The following is a 14,158-nucleotide window of genomic DNA, read 5'->3' on the forward strand; positions in this document are numbered from 1 at the left end:
CGCGAACCAGGGACCCTCTGCAAGGTCAACACTACTTCTAGGTTTCAGAGCAAGTGACGTAACTGATTGAAACGCTAGTAGCGCGTACCCGCTAACTAGCTAGCCATTTCACATCCGTTACACTCACCCCCTTTCACCTCCTCCTTTTCCGCAGCAACCAGTGATCCGGGTCACGGCACCAATGTAACAGTATAACTTTAAACCGTCCCCTCGCCCGACACAGGCGCGAACCAGGGACCCTCTGCACACATCAACAACTGACACCCACGAAGCGTCGTTACCCACTCGCTCCACAAAAGCCGCGGCCCTTGCAGAGCAAGGTGCAACACTACTTCTAGGTTTCAGAGCAAGTGACGTAACTGATTGAAAACGCTAGTAGCGCGTACGCCGCTCACTATAACACTACTTCTAGGTTTCAGAGCAAGTGACGTAACTGATTGAAACGCTAGTAGCGCGTACCCGCTAACTAGCTAGCCATTTCACATCCGTTACATTAGGTAGGAGGATTTAGAAATATGGAACTAATGTTGTAAACCGTGATTGACCACACACTCCACCATAGTAGGTGGCGGCATGCACCGTTCACGTTTGTTTGCGAACCGCCATTGTATAGAAGAAGAAGAAGGCCCACAGTACAGTAGGTGGCGGTAATGCACCATAATGTTGGATGCCGATAAACCCCACGGAAGACGAAGAAGGCCGCCTCTATTCTAGTCTGAGCGCAAAAATACTGTCTTTCTGTCTGTGGGAGTCACAACAAACACAATTTACAGTGGGGCAATAGTAACATTCACAAACAGATGTCATCCAAAGATATTATCTGTCTGGATTCTGGAGTCAACTCAAGAACATCAACATCGCAGTGCCCTTTCTGGTATCGCGTGATGGTCAAGCACTACGCTTGTTCCGTTTACCTGACGTCCATCTGACAGAGAGCGACGCTCGGCTCGTAGCTTTCTCAGTACTGATGGTGAATTGCTACTGCTGTGGTAACGGGCGGAGGAGCAGAAGCCGCAGAAGAGTCAGCAGTAGTAGAGGAGCGGTAGTTTGGAATTCAGCTTTTACACGTATTATTCTTACTCGTATCAACGGAGCTCCCTAAAAACACATAGAAGGGAAGGGAAAATTTAAGAAAGATGGCTGCCGCGGCCTCGCCGGGCTCCTGCTCGTCAACCTCCTCAGACTGGATTGTACTGAGAGACGGTTGCCGTCGTTGCGACGAGGAGGGCCTGCGAAGCCTTTCCTACCACCCGGCCCTTAACGCTATCCTGGCGGTTACTAGCCGGGGGAGTATCAAAGTCATCGACGGCACATCAGGGGCCATTCTCCAAGCCTCGGCCTTGCATGGTAAGTCAGGGCCCAGGGGCTAGGTAACTGTTTTAACTAACGTTAGGTAGTTAACTAATGTTAAACGTTAATTATTTTGACAATCACATCAGTTAGCCTGGGGTTGGTTAGCTAGCCGTAGTTAGCAAATTAAATAACATTAGAACGTGAATTCTGACGTTTAGCTAAAGTACGGATTCACGGAACAATTTGTTACATCCGATTCCTAACAATAACTTGCATAACCAAGTAGCTAGCTAGCTACCTTACTTTCTTCCTTCCTACAGTAGACTAGAGTTACATCAAAGATACTGGCAGTGGCAAACTAGCTCCTAGCTGTGGGTAACTACAGTAGCTAGCTACATGTCTTGACTCTTTCTGTCCAGGTAGTTTGTTAATTAGTTAGGTAGTTAACTATCTAACTGGCTAACTGAATTTACGCCCGTGTTAACGATGTATTATGAAAACGTCTCATCAGCTAGCTGGCTAAACTAGCGAACCCGCTAACAGTATCTAACGTTTCATGTCAACATTCAATCAATCGTTATTAATAATCCGTATATTGTAGTGCGACTTAACAAATTAACGTTTTTGCGTTAGCCAAGTAACGTTAACTTCCGTACTGTATATCAATCACAACATTACGCCATGTTTGGGTAACATGTAGTTAGCTAGCTAGCAAACTAGATAATCAGTGGTAGCTAGCGAACTAATTGTGATGACACGAGTAACTAGTAGCTAATAACGTTAGTCAAGTAGGTAAGCTGTCAAGTTCATAGATGATCACCCAGCCGTGAGCATGTGATGTCGCAGTAAATGTTCTTAACAAGCGTGTTAGCAATAACTAGTTTGTTGCAGAACGTTTATCTAGCTAGCTCTAGTTGGGTATGACGTGTTGTTGCTCTTCGTACTAGTACTATGCATAACGAGAAAGTATGCAATGCCTGTTGGCAATCTAGCTAACTAATAGTGTTGTAGCTCACAGTAGCTGTACAATTTTGGAAGGAAATGGTAGACGATATAGAACCTAAACCCACGCGGATTTCATTTTGACAGTTTATATTTGACGATGTCAAACAATGGAAATTATTGGTGTTTGTTCCACGATGAGCAAAAACACCTGGGTGTATTTTGATGCCTTTCGTCTATAGTGCCTACTGTAGTGAACATATTACAGTAGTATCGTTAACTACAAACTGAATCAATTTGCTGGACTGAAGCTCTTCTCCGTTTCATGACTTTGTGTTCACTTCAATGTGTAATGTGCTGTAAAATCACTTCACTCAATAGCATATGCACTTAGCTATTTATTTATGAATCTATTTTAACATTGCAGTTGGGACATCGCCCAGTTCTGAGTGGATGTGTTTATGTCCTCTTATGTGTTTGGGTATGCAGTGTGCTGTACTGACTGTTTACAATGTGTGTGATGTGAATTAATGTATATGGTGTTGCCAAAGAAAGTTTTCATCCTGGATGGACAAAGTTACATTTTATTCTATGACTCTTTTACTGGAGGTTAAAAAAGGACACATGCTAGCATGTGGGACGGCAGGTAGCCTAGCGGTTAGAGCGTTGGGCTAGTAACTGAAATGTTGCTGGATTGAATCCCTGAGCTGACAAGTAAAAAATCTGTCGTTCTGCCCCTGAACAAAGCAGTACTGCAGCACTGTTCCTAGGCGGTCATTGTAAATAAGAATTTGTTCTTAACTGACTTGCCTAGTTAAATATATATTTTTACATTTAACCTTTATTTAACCGGCTGTCAATGACATGTACCTGAGTCTACTTGTTAGTTGAGCCAAATAGCAGTACAAAGAATAAAATATTTGCGACTATTTGGCTGTTGGTGGACTGGTATGTTTTTAGTCTTATCGACCAGTCGACTAAATGGGGTCAGCCCTAATTTGCACTGAGGGTAAGTGGTATGTGATGATGAATTCCATTATGAAAGTTAGATTAAATTTACTTTAACAGCCCACTTTTCATCTAGGTGGCCCTAAAAGTCATATCGTCATCCAGTCTAGTTACTACAGTGCATTTAGCCTGTAGCCTATATTTTGGCATGTTATGCACCACTGGCATGGACAAATATTCAGACTTGTCCATTGATATCAGAACTAAAGAGCGGTCTGTTTTTATTTCATCTGATGAATAGACTACAGGCTATTGGTCCCAGAGATGACAGACAGCAGTAGCATTTATTATCAAAGAAAATGACACAGCAGTGTACATGTGACAAATTTGTCTTCTCTAGAAATGAGGCATTATATTATTATTCCTTGTACTGCTATTTGGCTCAACTAACAAGTAGACTCGGGACAAGGGAGGCCCTTTTCCTGGTACAAGTCTTTGACAGCCGGTTCTCTTTAGAGGCCAACTTATGCAGCATCTGTTAACACACTGGGTTGTTGACAGTAAATAATGTGACTGACAACACAGAGCAGTTCAGAGATATGCTACAAGTGAATTTGAGTTGTAGGCAACATGCAGTTTTCCAATTTGATAATGTTTGTCCTGTGGACTGCTCCTTGGCAGAGGACAGAATTGGATGACGACCAAAGATATAGCATCTCTAGCAAACTAGACGGCTCAAAAGTGCGAACATTTTGCTCACATATGTGCCTAACATTTTTCTGTGCTACCTGGGAACAACAAAGCGCGTAGGAAAAAAATCGCCCAGATGATAAATGTTGCAATGATTACTTCACTGTACCACAGCCCCTGAGTGCCATGGAGAATACACTGAGCACAGATTCATAACCGTCAGACTTGCACCATCGCTACAAAGAAAATTGCTTGTTAGCTCAAATATTTTTCATTGTGCTCCTAAATTTCTTTGTGCGCTCCTACATTTTTCAACTTACACGCACGTGATCCTTGTAAAAAAAATCAAAGTCAGCGTACAGCCCTGGCTGAAAATGGATGTCTTGACTTTGGGTCATATGGCTTGGGTGAATACTACATTAGTGTAGCAGAAGTTAATTTGTAGCAGGTTAGGACAGTTTACACAGCAGGTTAGGATAATTAACGTGGCAGGTTAGAATTAGGTTAAGGTTAGGAAAAGTTTTAGGGTTAGCTAAAATTGTCCCTGAGGACAGTCTTCTTTTCCACTACTGCGATTCTGCGCAAGACAAGTGTGGTCATTTGCCATAATCGACAGATTCATTGTGATGTAGTTGAACCAGGTTGATTATCCTGCCTAACTATCGTTTTACATTTCAGCATGAAATGAAGTGGTAATAACACAGTTAAAGGCTATAGGGGTGTCTGAGGGAAATGTTTTCATTGTAACTAGCGTTACAGTTTTAATAGTAAAATTATCCAATAGGGCAATACATTCATTTTTGAGGAGACTGTGTAATTGAAATATAAACAAAAGTTTTGTAAATTGTTTAGGCTTTACATGCATATGCAATTTCTTTTATTCCCGAAGTGCAACAACACCTCGTAAGCCTTGATTGTTTCTTGATGCTGCATTATGCCAAACAATGATGCATATCCATTTGTTTTCAGTCAGGATGCCCATGAGATTATTGTGACTGTAACTAGCAACTTGCAGTTTACCTCATCAATATTTCAAAGACTAAATTCAAAGATTTAGGCTATTTTAGTATCTGATTTACATGATCGGACAGCAAAAGTCCAGCCAATGCTATGTCTTAGTGGCTAAACAACTCTAACACCCTGATGTTTGTGTTCCTAGCTAAACCTGGAGGCCGTGTTAGGTGTCAGTACTTCCCTGCGGTAGACAAGGTCCTCTTCGTGGACGACTATGCAGTGGGCTGCAGAAAGGACTTGAACGGCATCCTGCTGCTGGACACAGCCTTGCAGGCCCCCGTGGCCAAACCAGAGGACATGGTACAGCTAGAGCTGCCTGTCACAGAGGTAAGAGAGCTAGCCAGTCAGCCACCGACACATGACACAAAACACACTTAAACATGGAAGTGTGCACATAGCACTCGCTAAAGTTCTCTTTGAAACCCATTGACATAGAATCCCTGACATTAATATGTTTACATACAATGGTATTACAGTACAACACACAATGAACAACAATTATTGATGCTCAAAAACAGTTAGTGCTACTTTGGCTTATTGTGATCTTACCTTTATGTTTTTAATGTATCTATTTTTTACTGTTGTGAGTGCGAATTAGGACACAGGTATCGATCGTTTGAATTTGTCCCACTACTGCAAGCATTGTCTACCACACAAACCTGACGACAGGCCTGCTTAGTAATGTAGAAAAACTGGTCCACTGTGAGAGCGCACATGCTAACTGTGGAGAATCCACCACTCCCGTTCATTTGTTTTAATGAGTGTGACAATTCTTGGCCTGTGCAAGTACCTCAGACTTTCATGTAAATCATGCATCTCGTTAGGAGATTTGGAGAAAAATTTGAGTTACGAGTGTGACTCTAAAGTTAGGAATCGATCATTATGTCCCCAAAATAATTAATGACGGTGTGCATCTTTTTTTCATTGTCTATCTCTGGCCTGTCGTATCTGTAGGACCTGGTTACATAAAATTTCTAAATTGAAATCTTTGAACAAATTGTTAACCCCTCTGGTTAGTCAATATAGCCTACAGACAGGTGCAATTGGACCCATTGTGGTATTCCAACCATTTCATGAAAAGGCATGCACAGAGAGACTGCAATTTATAATTTAATTGAAAGCCTTGGTGTTTCTGTTGCTGAGTTGCCAATGCATTGTAATTGTAGAATTTATTAATGTAGGCTACTATTAAGGATGTGAACGGCAGGTGAAATTTTGTCCCGAAGACAAACTTTCATTAACGTTGTGAATTATGTGCATTTGCGACTCTCAACTCTCCCATGTTTCATGAGCTGAAATAAAATATTCTAGAAATTTCCCATACTCTCAAAAAGCTTATTTCTCTCAAATTGTCTGCACAAATTTGTTTACATCCCTGTTAGTGAGCAGTTCTCCTTTGCCAAGATAATCCAGCCACCTGACAGGTGTGGCATATCAAGAAGCTGATTAACTTCTTATGGCTGCAATCCCGTTAACGGGATGATATGACAACAGCCAGTGAAAGTGCAGGGCGCCAAATTCAAACAACAGAAATCTAATTCCTCAAACATACATGTATCTTATACCATTTTAAAGGTAATCTTTTTGTTAATCTCACCAGAGTGTCTGATTTCAAATAGGTTTACAGCGAAAGCACCACAAACGATTATGTTAGGTCACCGCAAAATCACAGAAAAACTGTCATTTTTCCAGCCAAAGACAGGAGTCACAAAAAGTAGAAATAGAGATAAAATGAATCACTAACCTCTGATCTTCATCAGATGACACTCATAGGACTTCATGTTACACAATACATATATGTTTTGTTCGATAAAGCTCATATTTATATCCAAAAACCTCAGTTTACATTGGCGCCATGTTCAGAAATGCCTCCAAAATATCCGGAGAAATTGCAGAGAGCCACGTCAAATAACATAAATACTCATCATAAACTTTGATGAAAGATACATGTTTTACATATACACTTGTTCTTAATGCAACCGCTGTGTCAGATTTCAAAAAGCTTTACGGCAAAAGCACAATATTCAATAATCTGAGAACAGCGTTCAGCCACAAAAGGAAGCCATACAGTTACCCGCCAAATTGTGCAGTCAACAAAACTCATAAAAAGCATTATAAATCTTCCCTTTGCTGATCTTCGTCGGAATGCACTCCCAGGACTCCCACAAGAAATGTTTGTTTTGTTCGGTAATGTCCATCATTTATGTCCAAATAGATATTTTTGTTAGCGTGTTTGGTAAACAAATCCAAAGTCATTAAGCGCGTTCACTAAAAGCTGACGAAATGTCAAAAAGTTCTGTAACAGTCAGTAGAAACATGTCAAACGATGTATTGAATCAATCTTTAGAATGTTTTTAACATAAATCTTCAGTAACGTTCCAACCGGAGAATTACATTGACTTCAGATGTGCGATGGAACAGAGCTCCCTCTCATGTGAACGCGCATGGCCAGGTCATGGTAGACCTGACTATTTCCTGTCTCCTTCGGCCCCACTACACAGTAGAGGCATCAGACAAGGTTCTACAGACTGTTGACATCTAGTGGAAGCCGTAGGAAGTGCAAACTCATCCATATCCCACTGTGTGTTCTGTAGGGGCTGTGTTGAAAATCGACCAACCTCAGAATTCCCACTTCCTGTTTGGATTTTTTTCTCCGGTTTTTGTCTGCCATTTGAGTTCTGTTATACTCACAGACATCATTCAAACAGTTTTAGAAACTCCAGAGTGTTTTCTATCCAATACGAATAATAATATGCATATATTAGTAACTGGGACTGAGGAGCAGGCAGTTTACTATGGGCACCTCTGTGCACCTTTCATCCAAGCTACTCAATACTGCCCCTGCAGCCATAAGAAATTAAACAGCACGCTCATCACACAGGTGCACCTTGTGTTGGGTACAATTAAAGGCCACTCTAAAATGTGCAGTTGTCACACAACAGAATATCACAGATGTCTCAAGTTGAGGAAGTATGCAATTGGCATGCTGACTGCAGCAATGTCCACCAGAGCTGTTGCCAGAGAATTGAATATTCAATTCTCTACCATAAGCCGCTTCCAATGTTGTGTTAGAGAATTTGGCAGTACGTCTAACCGGCCTCACAACTGCAGACCGCATGTAACCACGCCAGCCCATAAATGGACTGGTGATTTTAAAGTAGGGATATATATGTGTTCCAACCACGAGCTTTAGTGTTGGAATAATAGACATGTCTCGTTTATTTGGGGCTTTTTTGCCAGCTGTTTTACTTTGCTATTTACAATAGGTTACAACCCCCCTAGGCAGAAACATTATTTTGATGAAGGCAAATAGCCTATTCATTATTCTAGGAGCCTACTTTTTTTCATGTTTAACAAAGGCCTGCCCACAAGTTTAATCTTACAAATCAAAACACAGGTCAAAAGAAAGCCACATTTGACGCGTGTTATCTACTGGTTAAAAAGGGAATAATTGACACTCTAATGCCGTTAACTGTATGTCTAAACTCCCATTATACAGGTAATAGCACCCTGTTGAAACGGGAGTAAACGGTGAAGTGTTATTGAGACACGTTTCAGTAGCTGTGGGGCTCAATGGCATTAGCCACTTTCATTTAAGGGGGGGGGAAATTAACAAGTAGTCCTATCTAACGTAACAATGCTATAACATTAGTAATAACCGATATGCATCTTTTTAATTATTTGCCACGGATATGAGGCGCTCATCAGTGCAGATTAAAGAAATTATTGCAGTTGATACGGAGCCATCGTCAATGGTTTACTTGAGATGCGAGGTACATTTTTAAAGATTCAATTTAGTTTAAACTTTCACACCCATGAATTTGACCAGGCACTGGAGACTGTTTCCCTTTGCCTGATAAACACTGACTGACATTCTTTAATTATTTATTTATTTAAACAGTTTCTTGTCGTACCAGCCCATCAAAATTCACAGCGTGTTTAGCCAGATCGTTGTAACCCTTGACTTTTGCAAACCCGTTGGTTTCAAAGCAAGGCTTACTTTACTTTATGACCGTTGTCTGTTTTATATGTGCCCCATGTCTAAATCATTACAGGCTGCGCACAGACATCAGGCCTATGTACTCCGACATCCCCTCGTCATTCCTCTGAGAGACTGATGATGTTTTAATCATCACACCACAGGGGCTTAGTAGATCTGAGCACACAGCCTGTTTCCCAGGATTAGTTGCACCTCACAGCCAAGACCATGTTTTGTTCCTCATTGAAATGCTGTGAAGGTGTCCCAATATTGATATTGGCTGCATGCCAGTGCATGTGCCCCAATGTTTTACTGGAGGGGCAAGAGTTGCCTTATGTTATAATATTTAGTAAAATCGTTTTATTCTTAGACACCCCTTTCCCGCCCTGTTGCATAGCTAATTTTCATTTGTTGACCCACCTGCTGAGTGGAGTATTTTTTTTCTTCTTCTTCTCCTTCCCAATACTTGCATTCATAGCTCAGTCTATGAATTTGACAGTGGCTACATGGCATGGTCAGACTGGTTGAAACGTTAACCTCTGTGGGTATGGCTGTGTGTACTTTGTGCTGCCAGTATTATTGATCTGCCCTGGCTGTTCCTCCTCTCCTGCAACAGTCTGTTACTGTTAACTCCCACCTGCCTGCCTGCTTTGTCCTCTCTGATCTGCCCATCTCTCCAAGGCTCTATCTAATGAGTATTGACCCCATCTCCATGTCAGCTAGCAGTGGATAATGCTGCATTAGAAGTTATTCAGAAAAATCAATCGTATTACTAGCAAGCCTAGTGAGTTTTACAGGACAATGAGAACAATGTTTTTTAATGTAACATTTGTGAATGGTTTATGTAATTTGAGATCTGAATGGTGACTCATAGACTAATGAGTCAACAACTTCAACAACAATTGGCATATGACCTTGTGTAAAAAGGTCTTGGTTCCATCAGTGAACCCATTGTGTCTCTACCCCTTGTACTATGGCGTGAGTGTGGATCTCTGTGTGTGTTCCCTGCAGGCTCAGCAGATGCTCTCTGCCTGCCTGGAGAAGGTAGATGTGTCCAACACAGAGGGCTACGACATCTTCATCGCTCAACTCAAAGAAGGACTGAAGAATACCTCACACGAGACTGCAGCCAATCACAAAGTGGCCAAGGTGAGTCACACTCAGCGCTCTGGGAGGAGGCGAACCGTGTCACAACTTGCCTACTAACCCATATTCATGTTGTGCTGTTATGGTGTTTTCCGCTGTTATGTCTTTCCACTGCAGATGGTCAGAATTGTCACAGATAATAGTGTTAGACAAATGCACCAAGCAGGTGTAGCGGTTCGCTTCAGTTGTTTAACATAACACATCTCTGTTTGTACTGTGACACCGCAAGTCGTCAATCACCTGTTAGAGAGTATGCCAGAGGTTGAACAAGTTTGTTCATTGACTGTGCAGCAGTGCAAACAGTAGGCAAATTTGCTTTTGATTATTCAAAACTTGCCAGCTCTTATTAGTAGGGCTGACAGTCAGTTACTGTTATTCTGCTCGCAGCAGTCAGTGACTTACACGAAAATGCATTAAGTTTAATGTATAGTGTGCGTAGCTCGTTGACACATTCTAATCAGTGCTAGGCTAGGGAACTGATAGAGCAGTGTCTGCTGCTGGGCCAGAGCTGTCATCTCCTGTGGCTGAGGTGTTGCTCAGATATAACAGCTCTAACGCCAGGGAATGCCAGTTCTTCAGCAGTGTGTAGCAAAGTCAAAGGAGACTAAAGAGGATGCTATTTTAATTTAAAGGTACTGAGGGATTGAAATGGGAATGCTAATTTGAGGTATTTAGTCTAGGCCTATGGTGTCTAGGGCTGTGACGGTCATGACATTTTGGATGAGTGGTCACAGCAATTTGGTTACCTTTTTTTGTCCTCATCTGCTCCTGACTGCATATGCTGCCATAGAAATGTAATGAATAGAATGGGCGTCCCCGTTCAAGTCAATGATGGTATAATGGGTGGACTGGCGGCCATTGCAAGTGTAGCTTTTGGAGCAAAGCAGGAAGTAAAATCAGGAAGTTTACCTAGGGCTCTAAATTGATATGTTTCGTTGGTAAATTAAAAAAAGAAACATACAAAATAAGCCAGGAGCACCACATGAAATGTGATTGATTGAGATACAGCCTATATTGGGTCTATATGAATTCTAGCTACTTTTTGTTGTGCCCGAGAAACACATTTGTTACACTGTAAATGCATTAGTTTATTATAAAAGCTAAAATGTTGATACAATTACCTGTCAATGAAATGAGTCATTTGTGGAATATTAGGTTTGTACATTGAGTAAAATCACTATTTTGGGGAATTACACTGAATTTAAAAATACATAAATCATAATAATCAGGATTGTGATGACAACATGCGTTCATTGCTATGATCATTGATCTCCTGAAGCAGATATCCCTTTTCCTTTCTGTTTGTGCCCCCAAATGTTTGAATATACTGGTAAAGTTACCAGGTTGTTAGCTAGTTAGCCAAGGAGGTAACATGACTGAACAAAGTGTAAACAAATGGTTAATGATGCGCGAGTAGTTTTAGAATGGCCAATGAGATGGTTTAGGGATGTAAAAGCGTCAATCCGATATTGGATCAAAATGTTGCTCCGGTAATATGGGTCAGATCTTCAAAAGCAAGCCGTGTACGCTGTAACGGTTGTGCAACCATGACCCTAACAAAGCTGCACTTGCTTGTTTCTCTAGGGCACTCAGAAACAACTATCTGGGATATGTAGTTCATAGTCACACAGTGCTCCCAAAATAAAACTAGTCGCACAGCCAAATATTTTCTTGCATATGTGACCAACTTGGTCGCACTTTAGTGCGCTGAGAGTACCTATCAATATGTTTTGTGATTTGTTGATTCAACTGACATTACAAAAAATAAATCCCATTGCATGAGCCACATCAGTTATCATTTGAATGAAAATGATGCATTACCCTGAAAATGATTGAGTCACAATACCAGGCAGCCATTGCGAGTGTACCCATGAGTTTACCAGTCAAATTGCCGGTGTTAAAGGTTCCTAGCCTTTTTTATTCATTCTATTTTTATGCGACTCAACTGCACGGGTGCCCGGCCGTCCTTCTGTTTGTTCCACACAAAATGTAAACGTTCATGACCTTTTATTTAATTTTCATGACGGTGTTTATCCATAACTGTCAGTGACAAGTTATACAGTAATTGTGCCAGCCCTAATCGTATGATATCGTGTTGCTCTGTGGATGGCTGAGTGCGGTTTTGGTTCTAGCAAAAACAGTGATTCTTCAATCGGCTTATAATTCCCCCACACACTCCCAAACCAGATCCCTTTATGTTCAGTGCAGGTTTAACAAAGAGGAAAGACTGTGGTTGTGTGACATTGCATTTGTCTCTTTGATTATGCGTACATGCGCTCTCTTTCAGTGCTGGTGAGATCCTGAGACCTGACTGCAGTCTGCGACAAAGAGCAGAAACTGCAGACCTCATCGGCATATTAATAGCCAGAGCAGGGGGACCAGCACCGCTTCTGTCCCAATGCCCACTCTCCACTCTGTGTAATTGAACCTGGGCAAAAACAAATCAGAATGTCAATCTTAACATCACCTCCCTCGATGTGTAGAGTTTGGCCAGAAAGCTATCCGTGTGTAATGTGAAAGCCAAGGCACTGGGAATTCCCTATTTACTCACCCCTTTACTTCCTCCTCCAGAATTTGATGTATCTCTCCTGGTATGTGCTGGGCTGCCAAGGGCTGAGGACGCTGCCTTACCACTGGCTCTGTGGGCCTCCCTGCCAGTGTGCTTCTGCAGCAAACCATCATCCATTACACTGACTCCAATTGGAGTACAATCTGCTAGTCACTGGCGGATGGTGAGGCTGGTCCAAGTTCAACATGAGCCTTTAAGACTCCCCACGTGTGACACACTCGATGTCTAATATATATGTGTCCTGCCGGCCATAAAACGCCCACAAGAAAAGGATATTTGTTCTTATACAATTTTTTATGAATATTTTAAAAATCCACTTCCGTCTCACCATTGTCTTCTGCCTTACCCTCGTATATTGTTGTGTTCCTGCCATGCAGCACAACACCCGCCCTTTGGCTATGCTCCAAAGATTTTTAAACACACCTCTATGTAGAGAGACTAAGCTCTCACTCACATAGGACTGGGTGACCTGCTAGTTCAGTCTTATTTAACAGGGATGTGTGTGTCTTTGTAAGATAATCTTGTTCTACAACCAGTGAGTTACTCCACACTAGGGCAAATGTTCCATTTCAAGAATAAATAACTTTTCTCCTGGGTAACCCGGTATTTCCCGCCAAAACAGGAGGTGTCGTTCTAAAGCATATACAACCATCGGGCAGGATCATATGCCATTCTAAGGTGTATTATACATAAAATCTAACTTTAATGGTAATTCTAAAGCAATAGTCATCGATAATCTTACAAGGTTTTGTTTTATGATAGTTAAATAAATCAACACCTGACAAAGTAGAATGTTGGTCAAATACACTTAGGCTAGCATACATCCTATCCAAATATAGCTACGGCATAAAATACATTTAAATGTTAACATAAACTTTGTGTTGACGTTGAAGAAGACACCCAGTAGGCTACGAGCTGAGAGGGGATCTACGCAGCACAGTGGAGGAAGTGAGGAAGATTGCACATAACTTTAGCAAGTCAGAGGTCAGTGATGACATGCTACAGGGGTAGGCAACGTGAAGAGAGAGTGGGAAAGGGCTCAAGTTCAAATTGGACTGCAGCACACGTTTGGAACAGTCTGGCCGATATGGTAGATGTGTGTACCGCAATACTGTTTGCAATAGCATGGTAGGAGAAGCTGTCGCTCGCAGCAATTTCTGCTAGAATTTCATCCAGTGCTTACATCGCCTTGAGGTAAGACTGCATCGTTCTAGAACGTTTTGCCGCCAAACCCCCCTGTTCTCTTGCTGAAGCCCCCTCTACACTTGCATTGGAACACTTGCATGGATGTAGGTCCGGATGAAACTTGTTGTCGAACCGTCTGGTGTAGGCTCCATTTCATTTTGCCCTTGCAGATGTAGCTATCTTCCTCGGTGGCATTAGTTTTAGTGAAGATTTACGCAGCTGAATTAATAAAAGTAGGTAGGCCTACCCTACCGTGGGAAGCCAGATTTAGACATTGCATATTACTGTTCCGTTTCACGTCATGCTGTTCATATGAATAATAAATTATAATTTACCGGTTTATTTATCCCGGGAAACGGGAGTGGGTTTGGTAGGGAACTCTCTGAAATCTC

The 14,158-nt window shown here is 41.7% G+C and overlaps 1 protein-coding gene across 1 annotated transcript in view; it reads left to right on the forward strand.

Moving 5' to 3' along the window:
• The first annotated feature begins 689 nt into the window (after nucleotides 1-689).
• Nucleotides 690-14,158, forward strand: part of birc6 (baculoviral IAP repeat containing 6) — a 161,193-nt gene continuing 147,724 nt past the window's right edge. Inside the window, 3 exon segments of the mRNA XM_070434910.1 lie at nucleotides 690-1,347; nucleotides 5,033-5,214; nucleotides 9,878-10,015. Coding sequence (XP_070291011.1) covers nucleotides 1,137-1,347; nucleotides 5,033-5,214; nucleotides 9,878-10,015 — 531 coding nt within the window. The 5' untranslated portion in view covers nucleotides 690-1,136.

The sequence above is a fragment of the Salvelinus sp. IW2-2015 genome, linkage group LG25, assembly GCF_002910315.2.
Source record: "Salvelinus sp. IW2-2015 linkage group LG25, ASM291031v2, whole genome shotgun sequence".
NCBI lineage: Eukaryota > Metazoa > Chordata > Actinopteri > Salmoniformes > Salmonidae > Salvelinus > Salvelinus sp. IW2-2015.